Raw genomic sequence first — 13,115 nt, 5'->3', positions numbered from 1 at the left:
CGCCGCAATGCACCAAGGGATAGTGGGGGAGCCGGCTGCGCGCGGACTTCACTTAAAGGGACAGTAGCGCCAGCAGGCAGCCGGCGGAGCTCTTCGCTCCAGGCGGCCGGGGCTCTGCTCCCCGGGTCACCGCGCGGGGCGCCCAGGTCCGGGGCGGCAGCGGCAGCAGCAGCAGCCAGGCCCGAGCGCGCCCCGCCCGCCCCAGCACTTGGCCGGGCGTGAAATCCCAGCGGGATCCCGCGCTGAGGTAACAGTGCCGGGGGGCTCGCCGCGCTCCCCTCCCGTGGATTTTGCAGCATCCCGGGGCGATGTCACCCTCGTCTCCTGATTTGCCCCATGGGCTCTGACAAGCACGATGCCAAAACCAGGGCACTGCTGCGACGATGTCCCAGCATGTGACTGGCACCACCTTGGTTTCTTCTGTCCCCTGTATCTGAAATCTTAATGCCACTGATAACAGCAATGCTTGCCACCCTGTCCTCCGACACAGACTGAGGAGGTGACAGGTCCCAGTCCTCCGCACGTGCTCAACGTTAAGCATGTGAGTAGTTCTACTGAAATCAATTGGACTCGTCCCAAGTTTAAAATTAGGCACATGCATAAATGTTTGTAGGATTGGGGTCTTGGCATAAACCACTCGGTGGAAAGTATATAAAGTTATTCATAATCTTGCAGTCCAGGAAAAAGTCTACATATGAAAATTCACCTTACAGCAAACTTTCAAATGTTGAAAAAATTACTTATTTATTACTTTGAATTACAGTGGGAGTGAAAATCAGCATTAGATTGCAGCTTCAACAGTCACTCTAATCTTGTAAACACAGAGATGCGTACTTCCATGATTGGGGTCACATAAGGATGGTATCAATTTTTTTATAATACACAGACATGGAGTTCCAAATAAACACATATACGTATCTTAGTTTATGATTATGTATATCTATAGCTTCATAATACAAACTATTGCAACAATTACACATTGAAAAAAGTACTGTGCAATCAACAACCATGTGTCCTTTAACAGAAAGAAAGAAGGCATTCAGTGCAAAAAAATATATTAATAAAGCATTAGGGCTGAGACTCTATATGCATATAAGGCAGAGGCCAGAATCTTGGTTAGAATGTTACTGCATACCTGTGGAAGGGGCTTAAACGTGCCTCAAACAAGCAACTGAAGATTCCCTGTCTGCTGCAAAGTCTTTACTGCAAAGCAGAGCGTAATAGGTAGTTGCACTGGATGGTTGTGTTTTGATTGGCCTGTGCTTATATTTACACATGGATGCTTGAGGGATAGCCTTTTTATGGTCCCTGTGACACCAGCTTTCAGGGGCTCTGCATGTACCTCCAGAGCCTGTGGAATCCAAAATCCATGGAGAAAGAAGATAGCCTCCTCTTTTACCCAAATGCTGTCCAACATCTAAGCTCAACAGAGTTTTCTCCCTGGCCTGTCGTGACCCACCATTAGGGCAGCTAACTGAAGAGGCCTGAACAAGACTGGTCAATGACACTAGAAGGCAAAATGCCATTGCCTTGTGTTAGGTTCTTGATGACAGTGGAGTTTGAAGTAATGTTTCTTACCTACTTATGGAATCAGTCTGAGGGACACCCTTACAACATAGTCCGAGACAAAAAAGATCATTCTTTCTTGACATGGCAGCGACTGTGACCCAGTCTCCTCCACAAGTAGTACAGATGCAGTTTTTATCTGCCTGGATTTTGACCAGGCTGACTGTTTTTTAAACGTTCTGTGTTGTCCCTTCAGCTTTTTAACCTTTACCCCTTTTTCCCTAGTTTGGTCTAGATGACATCTACATAATGATGCCTCCGAGCATTTCCATTGTTTGAAATTCACTGCTTGACTTGCCAGCTGGATCATGATGTCACAAATGTTGCATTTGTACTGACCAGTCAATAAGCAGCTAAGCAGCACAAAATGCAAACATCAGGGAAGCTTCATGTTAAAGTTCTAGCTGCGCTGTAATTGACTGTGCTAGCAATCCCCAGACTTGGACAGACATGGCTGTAATCTAGAACAGTTTTCATGACCAGTGTGGACACTTTTTTTTTTTAGAACTACTGTATTCTATAGATCACCAACATAGGCACCCCAAATAGTCTGTAGTATAATTTTATAAATGTGGTCCTCAGAGGGAAAATCCCAGTGCGCACTGGTCAGGAAAACTGCACAGAAGCAAAATTTACCGTGCTCAAGTCAGGGGAGCTGGACAATCTCCATCCCAGAATACCCAGAATATGGAAAGAGCTGGCACATGAAACTGTAAGTCTAATAGTAATGATTTTTAATAAATCTGTCAAATCAGGGATGGTACTGTATGACTGGAGAATAGCAAACATTGTACCTATATTTTAAAAAGGGTTAAGATTGATTCAGGCAACTGCTGATGCATCAATCTGACCTCAATGCAAGGCATTTGAACAAATATTGAAAGAAAGAATAATTAAAAACATGGAGGGAAATGGAAAATGGGATAAAATGAAACTTGGGTTTATTGAAGGTAGATTGTGCCAGACTAACCTGATATCTTTCTGTGATAAGATAACTGATTTTTTAGACATGGAAAATGCAGTTGATCTAATCAACTGCATTTGATATGGTGCCACATGGAAAATTATTTATTACAATGGGGATTAGCACAATGGGTTAGGAACTGGCTAATTTGGTGGATGATAACGGGTTGTTCAGAAAAGAGAACTATTAATTGTGGGGGAAGATTCTAGTGGATTTTCTCAAAGATCAATTTGGGGAGTCATTGTCAATACAGAGAATTGGAATATTATACAGGAAACATTGGATGACCTTAAGGACTGTAGTAATAGAAATGGGATGAAATTTAATAGCACAAAGTGCAAAGTCATTGCACTTCCTGACTAATAACAAGAAATTCGGATATGAGCTGGGGGTTCATCAGTGTATTAGCTGTATTAGTTGATCACAGGATGACTATGAATCACCAATGTAATGCAGCTGTGAAAAAGAAAAATAAATATGGTCTTAGGATATATCAGGTGAGGTATTTCCATTAAAAATAGGGAAGTATTAAATGTCATTGTACAAGGCACTGGTAAGACCTCTCTAGGATAAATGTTAAATTAAGAATGAGAGTTAGTTTAAGTTTGGTTAAGGAAATAAATATGTATTGTAAAGAAAGGCCCTAACTAGCAATTAGAAGGAAAGGCCTTGAAAATAATTAATTATAAGGCCAGAAGGAATGAAGTTGGGAGGATATCTGTTTCAAAGAATAATGAGATAAGGGGAAGTTTCTAAAAAGAAGGCGTCTGACTGATAGGGATGACTGCAGATGGTTTTAAATAAAGAGAATCTGTCTTAAAATGAGCCAACATGGCCTGTCCCAACCCACACACCGGTGTTAACACCTATGTGAATCCAGGTGCAATGAAAAAACTGCTAGTCAGCAAGAAGGTGGAGAGGAAAGGCCTAGGGAAGGAAGGAGGTTGTAAATCTTATCGGGAGTAAAACCAGAAATAAGGGTGATCTGTCTCCAATTGATTTTTAGGTGAAGTCAGTACTTGGCAATGACATCTCTTGTTTGTTGAAGAGTATAAAAAGTAAACTCTGAAAGGGTTCATTGCTAATACCTGCCTGACCATGTTTGAGCCGACTAACCTGGATCTAATTACCCCGGGGTTAGTTTATTTGTAAGTATCTGATTCTTGATCAAATGTTTATAAATGTTTTGTTACTGCATTGGGTATGGTAAATTGCTTATTATTTAGGCTTGTTCAGAGCAATTGTATAAATACCATTTGGCCTTCAGATTTAATAAAGGAATTTATGGTTAAATTAGTGTTGTGGTAATACTCTGTATAAATATTAATAATTCCAACAACCTCATCTGGAATACTGTGTACAGTTCTGATCACCCATGTTCAATAAAGATGAATTCAATCTAGAAAGCTGCAGAGAAGGGCTGCTAGGATGATCAGGGAAATGGAATAACTAATAAAAACAATAGAAAACTAAAAGAGCTTGGCTTGTTTAGCCAGCAAAATGAAGGCTGAGTGGGAATGTATGTTTGTTTATGTTTCTGAACACAGCACGCATCACAGGGTCTCCAATAGAATTACGCAATTATGCAGTTTTAAACTCATCAAAGCTGCGAACTCAGACAGTACAAAACCAGACAAACATAGGCATAACATGTTGGGGGTGGTCATTATAGTAATAAAATAGGAAAAGATGTTCCTAAATAGGAAAAGGAGGGAAGGAAGTGACCAGGGAGTGGGAGAAGAGCTAATTAACCTAAAGGACAATGTCGACACAAGGACAAATAGGTATAAACTGGCCATGAATAAATTTAGGCCAGAAATTAGAAGAAGATTTCTAACCATCAAAGGAGTGAGGTTCTGTGACAGCATTCCAATTGGAGTGTATGGGAGGGAACCTAACTAGTTTTAAAATGTAGCTTGATAATTTTTGTGAATGGGATTATGTTGGGGTTGCCTGTAATAGCAGGGGACTGCACTTGACAACCCAGGAGGCCCTTTCAGTCCTGTGTCCTATGGTGTTTGATGATATTATGGTTTCAACCATAGTGTGGAAAGAGCTTAGGTAGCTACTGTGTTCAATAGGTGGATGACTGCTAGTGAACCGAAGACCCCTAAACAAGTACATCTTAGCGAAGTTCCTGGTGTTCTGACCCCCCGAATAGAGCAGCAGGCTCGTCAGTGGACAACTGTTGGTGGCCTGATCCCTCCTCCTCAAGCAGTAACTTTGGAGGAGGTTTCTGGCAGCTCATTTCCCCTGGGGGACACCTCGATCTTTATAGAATGCAGAGCAGTGGATCAGCCTTTTCTCCAAAGCACTGGGATCATCAGAGATGATTCTGACCCTTTTGTCAAGTTCCCTTTGTATGCACAAAATATCTGTAAGAGGGATGACTCTGGCAGGTTCAACATCCTTTTCCAGGGATAGTGGGATCTTCAGAAGGGGGCTGTTGATGGCCCATACATCTCTTTTAGCTCTAAGAGGATCTTTGGGGAAGCCAATTGGTAGCTATTTCCCTCACATCTTCCAGAGCATCAAGGACATATATTTATATATTGTTTGTATATGTCTGGGCATGGTATATACTTTGTGTATACATAGTGTTGCCCCTTTTTGATCTTAGCAGCTAGTCAAAATTTTAGGTCCTGAGGTTGTTCCAGTGGGGAGTAGAAATTAATTATAGAGTCAGGTATTTTCTTTGATACAATTTTGACAAATTACAAGGAACGTATAAAGTCTTTCTTCTCTGAATGCAGGAGGAACGAAAAACAGGAGATTGCTTCTTTGCTTATAGACCCCAGCCTCTTTTGCCAGCCCCTGACTCAGAAATCTAGATTTTTGCAGGGTCATACATTGTGCTTGTTCAGGCAGCCCCCCAGAAAATCCATTGGGAAGTATACAAACAGGTATCTTGAGTATTATTTGGTTCTGGAGTAGTTATTTTTTTATTTAAAACTTTCTTTTACAAGTAAATATGAAGTCATGAGGCCTTCTGGTCGAAAGACACCACACAGGAAGGAGACTTACAGGAAGTTGGTGATTCATGAGAAGCACACACAGACAGAGAAACCCGAAGGTCCTGGTGGAATTGAGAACATGCTTTCGACAGTCAGGAGAGACCAGTACTCATTTTTCGATATTATCTTGGAGCCTGAATGTATTGTTGATCATTGATTGTCAGTAGGTATATTTTCAAATGTCATGAGCAACTGGTTTGCTGGAGGCTGTCTTTCTTCAAACAAGTCTTGAGATGGTTTGATTCAGGCTGTGATGTACTCCGTATCTAGAATTTCAAGTCCTTTTTCTTAGACACTGTTGAAGCCTGAGTTTGATAACATTTATTACATGCCTTGGCTTACTGAGCTGCAAATGTTACTGATGGACATAAAATGATCTAATCCTAGTTTAAAATCCATCTGTAGTATTTGCGTCAGTCTGCAGCTGTGAAATCCTGTGTCATATCTGTGTGCATAACTATGTTTAAATAACTAATATAATGATAATAAATTTTATTGCACTTTTCATTCTCAAAAATCTTTAGGAACTTTGGTCCAAATTCACCCACTCTTGGGAGCAGGAAGGTAGTGACTTGCTGTGCCAGATGGACTGATACATTGGGAAGGGGAGAGGTAGTGTTTCCACTGTTGACTTCCTCAGGGAGGTTGCGTCAGAGGTGGACAGCTTTATATTTCATAGAAGCCTCCTGGTAAGAGGTGACCTTCAACACTGGGGTCTGTCACTGAGAAATTTAACATGAGAACTGATGAATTTAATAGATTAGTGACTATAACATTAATGGTGTGACACAAAGAGAAGATTTAAAGGTAGGGCTGTCACCTGTGTTTCATGGGAGATGAAAGCCAAAACTTATTTTTAAGAAGCACCACACCATGCTTTATTTGTGGTCCAAATGATGTATTACAGCCTATCATAATCTGTATGATTATAATCATGATTATCAGCTTTGGAATTTGCTTCCTGAGTCACCACAGTCTGGACCTGTACTCTGCAAAACTCCCCACTTCCCTCAATTGTTTGGGAAGATACAGGCTGGTGAATTGGAAATGTGGGCCATGATCCTACCCTGAGGTCCACCTGCAACTACCCAGAGCTTGTTGTAGGACTGGGGCCTTAATTCTTTCTTTAGATTTTCAAGATGTGTCTCATACTCCAGATGCCTCCCATGAACTAATAAACAGTTATGTTGTAATGTTCAGCAACATAAAATAAAGTGATCTGTATATTGACCTGCTATGTGACATAGCATGTAAAGCACCAAAACAGGGAGAAGTGGGTCAGGGGTACCTCTTAAAGTAATGGAGAAGGTGGGTTGGGGCGTCTAAGGCTCTTGCCTCCTGTAAGGCGTCAGCCCCTGAGGGCTGGGTTATTTTACCTAGGGTGGATATCATGGCGGGGTTCGCATTTAGTTGAGGTTTTGGGGAGAACCCCCAGTCTGAAGTGGGGTTAACTGGTGCCTGCTGGGCCCTGCCCTGCAGAGTTTTGTGTGGTTCCCACCATGCTAAGGGAGGTGCTGCTGATGGGCAGGTCGGGGGCGGGCTCACAGGGCTCCGGCCTTGAACGCGGGGGCGGGTTCAGCGCTCGTCACATCCAGCCTCCCACCCGCAGCGCCTGGGCGGGGCGCGGGAAGAGCCCGATGAGTCCCCCAGCCGGCAGGGGGCGCTGCGCGGCCTCTTCCCAGGCAGTTCTGGCCGCTCCCTCGCCGACTCCGCCCCCGCTCTTTCCAGGAAATGTCTCTAGGTGACGGCGGCTCCGCCAGGGAGACGCTGGGCGTAGCGGGGCGGCGGCGGCAGTGGCTACCATGGAGCACATCCGCACCACCAAGGTACCTGCCGCCCCCTCCCCGCGCGGCGGGGCCATTGGAGGCCGGGTGCGGGGCCAGGGCGGGTGCGGGAGGGCGCTGTGGGGGGCCGGGGGCAGTGAGGAGCTGGGTGCGGGGGCGCGGTGGGAGGCTGGGCGGGGGCGTAGGGTGGTTGGGGGTAGGATTGGGGGAGGCGCGGCGGCGGCTCCATGGGGAGGGGACCTTTGGGGAGATGCTGCCGGGAGGGTGGCGGGTGAGGCTCGCTCCGAGCCCGGGGCGGCTGGTGAGTCTCTGCTGCGCTGGGAGGGACAGTGGGTACAGACAGAGGGGGCCGGGGCCGCTCCTTGCTGGCAGGATCCTTCCCCACCCCCGTCGGCCTTTGGAGTCGCGGCCGGTTTGGTGCAGCAGGTCTGTGAAATGCAAACAAAACAGAGAGTGGTGAAAGTCTCTCCGCAAAGCCACCTCGCCCTCCCTGCCTGTGTTCTCGCCGCTCTGGGCTGACAGGGTTTCCGATGGGAGCGGTCACAGGATGCGTTTTTCCTCCTGTGCCTCCCGGATCACGGAAGGTAGGGATGGAGCAGACTTTCCAGATCAAGTCATCTCATGTCTTCCCCAGCCAGAGCAGGATATAAGGGAAAATATTCCGTGTACACGCCATTAAAGGGACTTGTCAGCTGGAAATCTAATTATGTTCAAAAGGAGTTAAAAATAGTTGCCAATAGTTCCCCCCCCCCCCCGAGTGTGTTTCTCTGTCAGTTCCTGTGGTTTTACAATCAAATCTTATTTTTTTAAAATGTTTTCCTTTGCTGGGTGAAAGACACAAACAGAAGTCATGCAGAGGAAATGGTGCAAGTGATTGTGCATCTGATAACGTCTTGTGTACAAAGTAAACAGGCAGAGAAATGGAAACTCTCTTCCCCCTTTCTGGTTTTATGGTTTATTTTTATATGAATATCAGGGAAAATTCATACAGAAATGTGATTTTTAAATTGATGGTTCCTCTTTAAAGACGACCTGCAAAGGGAAAAAACTGGATTTGAAACAATTTTTAGTTCTTTACAGGCCCTGTCAGTTATGTTCTAGCTCTACTGGGAACCATAAACAGTCATCATCCAAGCTGATTCATGTGTGGCGATCCATGCGCCAGTGCAGAGCCCAGTTGACTTCAGTAGAGCCCTGCACAGGCATAAAGGACTATACATGCTGGATCATGGCTCTAGTGTAGATAAACTGCCAGCATCTTTAATACCATGTCAATTAGACCTATTCTGAGCAAAGTCAATGACAGTGAAGTGCTGAGTGCTAGTCTACTCTAGTATTTCTAACATTGTAAACACAAATTGACATGAATTAATGTTGTGGTGGGAAATATTTAGAAAATGTCCCTAGCGTAGATGATGATGTCTGCAAAACTACTCCAATGATACCACGAATCAAGAGAGTGAAGGATGAGTGAGAGGATATTTAGTAACTTTTTAAAACTTGTGTGCATCTGTTTTCTAATTTCAGTAGGTCATACTTTGGAGAAAGAATGCCTTGTTAAAGATTCATCACCCCTGCCCCCTTCAGTTAGTGTGAGAGCTAACAGAATGCATCCTCTGGGACATCTCCAGAAAAACCACTTAGACCAGAGTAGACATTCCAGTTATTTTCCCTATGTTAAAGAAAAGAAGTAAGGGGAATTTAAACAAAACTTTCGGGCCCTCTTTATATGTTATAAAGAAGCAAACGGCAGAAGCAAAAATGTTCCTAGGCTGAAACTACTTGATGTCTGTGTTTCTGTGGTGTATGGAGTTTTTTGATATGCAGAATGAGTGGTAGTTCAGCCTCCAGCAAGAAGAGAGGGAGTGCTGCTGTCTGCAAAGGCTGCTGAAGACTGCATTATCTGCAAAAAGAAAAGGAGTACTTGTGGCACCTTAGAGACTAACAAATTTATTTGAGCATAAGCAAGTAGCTCACTTGCTTATGCTCAAATAAATTTGTTAGTCTCTAAGGTGCCACAAGTACTCCTTTTCTTTTTGCGAATACAGACTAACACGGCTGCTACTCTGAAACGTACATTATCTGCAGTTCCCCAGAAGCCATCACCTTACAAGCTACTCATTTAATGATCAGGCAGTCTGACCATAAACTGGATTTATAGACATATGAAGGAAGGGGATGATGTCATGTTCCAGTTTTAAAGTACTGTAGTTATAACCAATATTTAATTAAGGGAGCAGGTTATCAGTTTTTAATTTTCTTTATGCATCAGTATAAAACTCATTATGGCTGGGGAGGGTCTGATCAGTCAGCTGCTTGCCAACAAAGCTACATAAATTAAGACTTACTATGTTACACAAAACTAACATACTAGAGACAAGTGAATAGATTGAAAGGAACATTGTCATTTTAAGTAATGGTTGAGAATTTTGTTTTTACTACAGCTAATTTAACTCTTATAAATGAAAGTAGCAATCCAGAATATAGATATTTTTACTTTACATTTGACAGGAAACTGGTTTAGCTGGCTGGATTCACCAATTTCCAAGTAGTTATTTTGGCAACAAACCTTCACCTAGCTCTGTGTAGGCCCAATCCCATCGGAATCAATGAGGCTCAGGATGGGCACAGGATTTGACTGTACAGAGTCAATTGCAGGAATTGGGCCTTAGCTTCTCTTGTCAAAAGTCAGATGAAGAAAGAAAAATGTAATTTTTAAAAAAGGAAATTTAAATTGTATGTCATGAATTTTTTTGAGGGTGCTCTGTCAGAGTCTAATATTATTTTGAAATAATTCCTGCTAAAATAATTCACGTTAAAATGTGGGGTTTAATTGGCAGAAATGACCAAGGTTTGACTTTATTCAATTCAAATCAAAGGACTCTATTCAATTATGAAACATGTCTACTAATGTGCTTGCTTTGTTTATTTGTTTTTTTTTTCAAAATAAACTTTGGAGGTTATAATGTGCGTAGGAGTGGAAGAAGGCAGGCAGGCATATACCAGTTGATAATAAATGTAAGCAGATCTATCATGGGAAGTGGGGCAATTAAAATATAAGTATCTTGTGAATCTCTTCTGCATAATAGTTTAGGCTGGACTTTGTTCTGACTGTTATGGGAGGCATATTTACCTTTTTAATCTGACTGCTCTTTGGAGATTTTGTTTTTCCACATGGATGGCATAGTAAATGGCTAAACAAACTATGAATGCTGCAAATGGAATCCTGGCTTGAAGGCAGAACTTATAGTGGGTCTAGTGGCAAGAATGCAATGACACGCAGCTCTAGACCAATGGGCTGGCAGTGAGAACATTAACCTGAAGAGGTAATCATGAAGTTCCTTCCCTTCCCTTTCCAGTCTCAGTAACGAGGCTATTTTATTGTGGATTGAGCTTGTAATTGTAAATTCTCTTTGGAGTTGCCCTTAGTGTTCATTGCTGTTACAGCACATACTGAGTAAAATTTTGTAAAGCATTTAATTGACTTGGGAGCGTAAATCCCATTCTCTTTCAATTAGATTTATGCTTTGAAGTGCTTAAATTGCATTTGAAAATGGGATTTACGCTCCTAAATCCTTACATACATTCCAAAATTGTATGCATTGTTCATCTTCGAACTAAACATGGAAAATAAAGATAAAGGGAAGTGTGAGTGAGATGGATTCTATGTGAAGTGGGGTTAGGGGAGCCCAGTCCCTGTGCTTCTGCCTCAGTTCCCCCGGTAGTGCCTCCTTAGTGCTCAGTGGAGCAATAACAGTGGTGCACTGGAGCCTGACCACACAGTCACAGAATATTTAAAAAAAGAAAAGGAGTACTTGTGGCACCTTAGAGACTAACCAATTTATTTGAGCATGAGCTTTCGTGAGCTACAGCTCACTTCATCGGATGCATACCGTGGAAACTGCAGAAGACATTATATACACACAGAGACCATGAAACAATACCTCCTCCCACCCCACTGTCCTGCTGGTAATAGCTTATCTAAAGTGATCATCAAGTTGGGCCATTTCCAGCACAAATCCAGGTTTTCTCACCCTCCGCCCCCCCACACACAAACTCACTCTCCTGCTGGTAATAGCCCATCCAAAGTGACAACTCTCTTCACAATGTGTATGATAATCAAGGTGGGCCATTTCCTGCACAAATCCAGGTTCTCTCACTCCCTCACCCCCTCCAAAAACCCACCCCCATACACACACAAACTCACTCTCCCGCTGGTAATAGCATATAATATAGTATATAATAGTATATAATGTATATACAATAGTATATAATGTCTTCTGCAGTTTCCACAGTATGCATCCGATGAAGTGAGCTGTAGCTCACGAAAGCTCATGCTCAAATAAATTGGTTAGTCTCTAAGGTGCCACAAGTACTCCTTTTCTTTTTGCGAATACAGACTAACACGGCTGTTACTCTGAAACCTGTCAGAATATTTAAAGAGCAGCAACTGTTGGGCCCAGTATTCTACCAAGGAGAACTGTTGACACATGCATCCAGTCTTCTTATCACTGACTCTATTAAAGCCATACACATAACTGTGTTCAGCCTGTGGATGGACTTTCCAGTTATGGTGCTCTTGACTTTTTTAAAACAAATCTGAAATGAACTCTACAAGTGTCTGGCCAAGCTTTTGCAATGTACTTAGATACTTACATTGTACAGGAGCGACAGTTTGTCACTCTTTGGTTAGCCTAAGGAGATAGTATGGTTATGGTCAGAAAAGAGACTGTGCAAAAATGGCACCGTAGATCTGTTTCTTATGTGTATTCCAATTCAAATCTTATTTTAGTGAAAGAATTCAGTTATTACTTTTTATCTTTACTACTGTAGAACAATACAGTTATGGGATTAATTTCTGCTTCAAAGATCATCAGTACTTCTGAGTCAATTCCACTGTAGGGTCTTTTACTAGTAATACTTGTCAGAAAGAGTACAACTTGGCTGTTGGATCTCAGGATGAGCTTGCAGGTATGGTATTTAGTAAGGGTGTTGAGGGCAGGAAATCTCTATTTGTAACCTGAGCAAATTTGATATGGAGTCATGGCGAGACAGTAAACCTGGAATGACAGAATACCAGTTTTAGTTACTCCTCAGAGTTTAATCAGCCTTTGAACACTTGGAAGGCAAGACTTGATTGTTGTATTTTTCTTCTGTGATGTACTAGCCATCTTATTAGAGAACATTCAGACATGTCCTTTCTTATGCAGTCTTTGATCGTCACTACCAGTCCCAATCAATTACTCAGCCCTCTCCTGTGACTCTGGTTACTGTAAATAGATTTCATATATTGTTGGGGTGACTGTTTTCTATCCTGCTATTGAAAGCTCTCTAAAATTCTTAGAGACAAGGTAATTTTTCGTTAAAATATTGCTTCCAAACTACTTAGAGTGATGCCCCCTGGCATTTTCTTTGCTGTATATTCTTAGATTTGTTTTAATTTTATTTATATTGCAAATGCAGGCCATCTTTTATATTGTATCCTTTTTTAAATCCCTTTTTCTATACAACTGAGAAACTGACTTGTTTTAATTCCCCCCCCCCCCCCTTTGAGGTGTGGCATACTGTTAATGGTTCATTAGAACAGTGTGCACACAACCTATCCTTCCCACTGCACTTGACTTTTTCTTTTTTTAAATGGCTTTAGTTGTTTAACAATCAAATCTGTACCATTTGGGGTCATCTAGATATAGTTATCTGTGCCTGCATTATCAAGGTAATATCTAGGAAATGCAGATGCCTGCTTTGCTGAACCAGGGCTCTATCTATGCTGTCACAGCCACCTCT

At 42.5% G+C, this 13,115-nt stretch overlaps 1 protein-coding gene and 1 long non-coding RNA gene across 2 annotated transcripts in view; both read left to right on the top strand.

Annotated features, from left to right (window-relative positions):
- Positions 1-97: 97 nt before the first annotated feature.
- LOC144260742 (uncharacterized) lies at positions 98-5,988 on the top strand. Its single transcript, XR_013345048.1, has 3 exons — positions 98-541; positions 1,792-3,678; positions 5,497-5,988. It is a non-coding gene; the product is annotated as an uncharacterized LOC144260742 (long non-coding RNA).
- A 1,284-nt stretch (positions 5,989-7,272) lies between these two features.
- The window catches only part of MTMR6 (myotubularin related protein 6), a 31,397-nt gene continuing 25,554 nt past the window's right edge, over positions 7,273-13,115 (top strand). Inside the window, exon 1 of the mRNA XM_077809465.1 lies at positions 7,273-7,370. Coding sequence (XP_077665591.1) covers positions 7,347-7,370 — 24 coding nt within the window. The 5' untranslated portion in view covers positions 7,273-7,346. The remainder of the gene's footprint in view (positions 7,371-13,115) is intronic.

The sequence above is a fragment of the Eretmochelys imbricata genome, chromosome 1 (genome assembly GCF_965152235.1).
Source record: "Eretmochelys imbricata isolate rEreImb1 chromosome 1, rEreImb1.hap1, whole genome shotgun sequence".
Taxonomy (NCBI): Eukaryota; Metazoa; Chordata; order Testudines; family Cheloniidae; genus Eretmochelys; species Eretmochelys imbricata.
The sequence above is the reverse complement of the archived record's forward strand: the minus strand, read 5'-3'. Positions and strand labels throughout refer to the sequence as shown.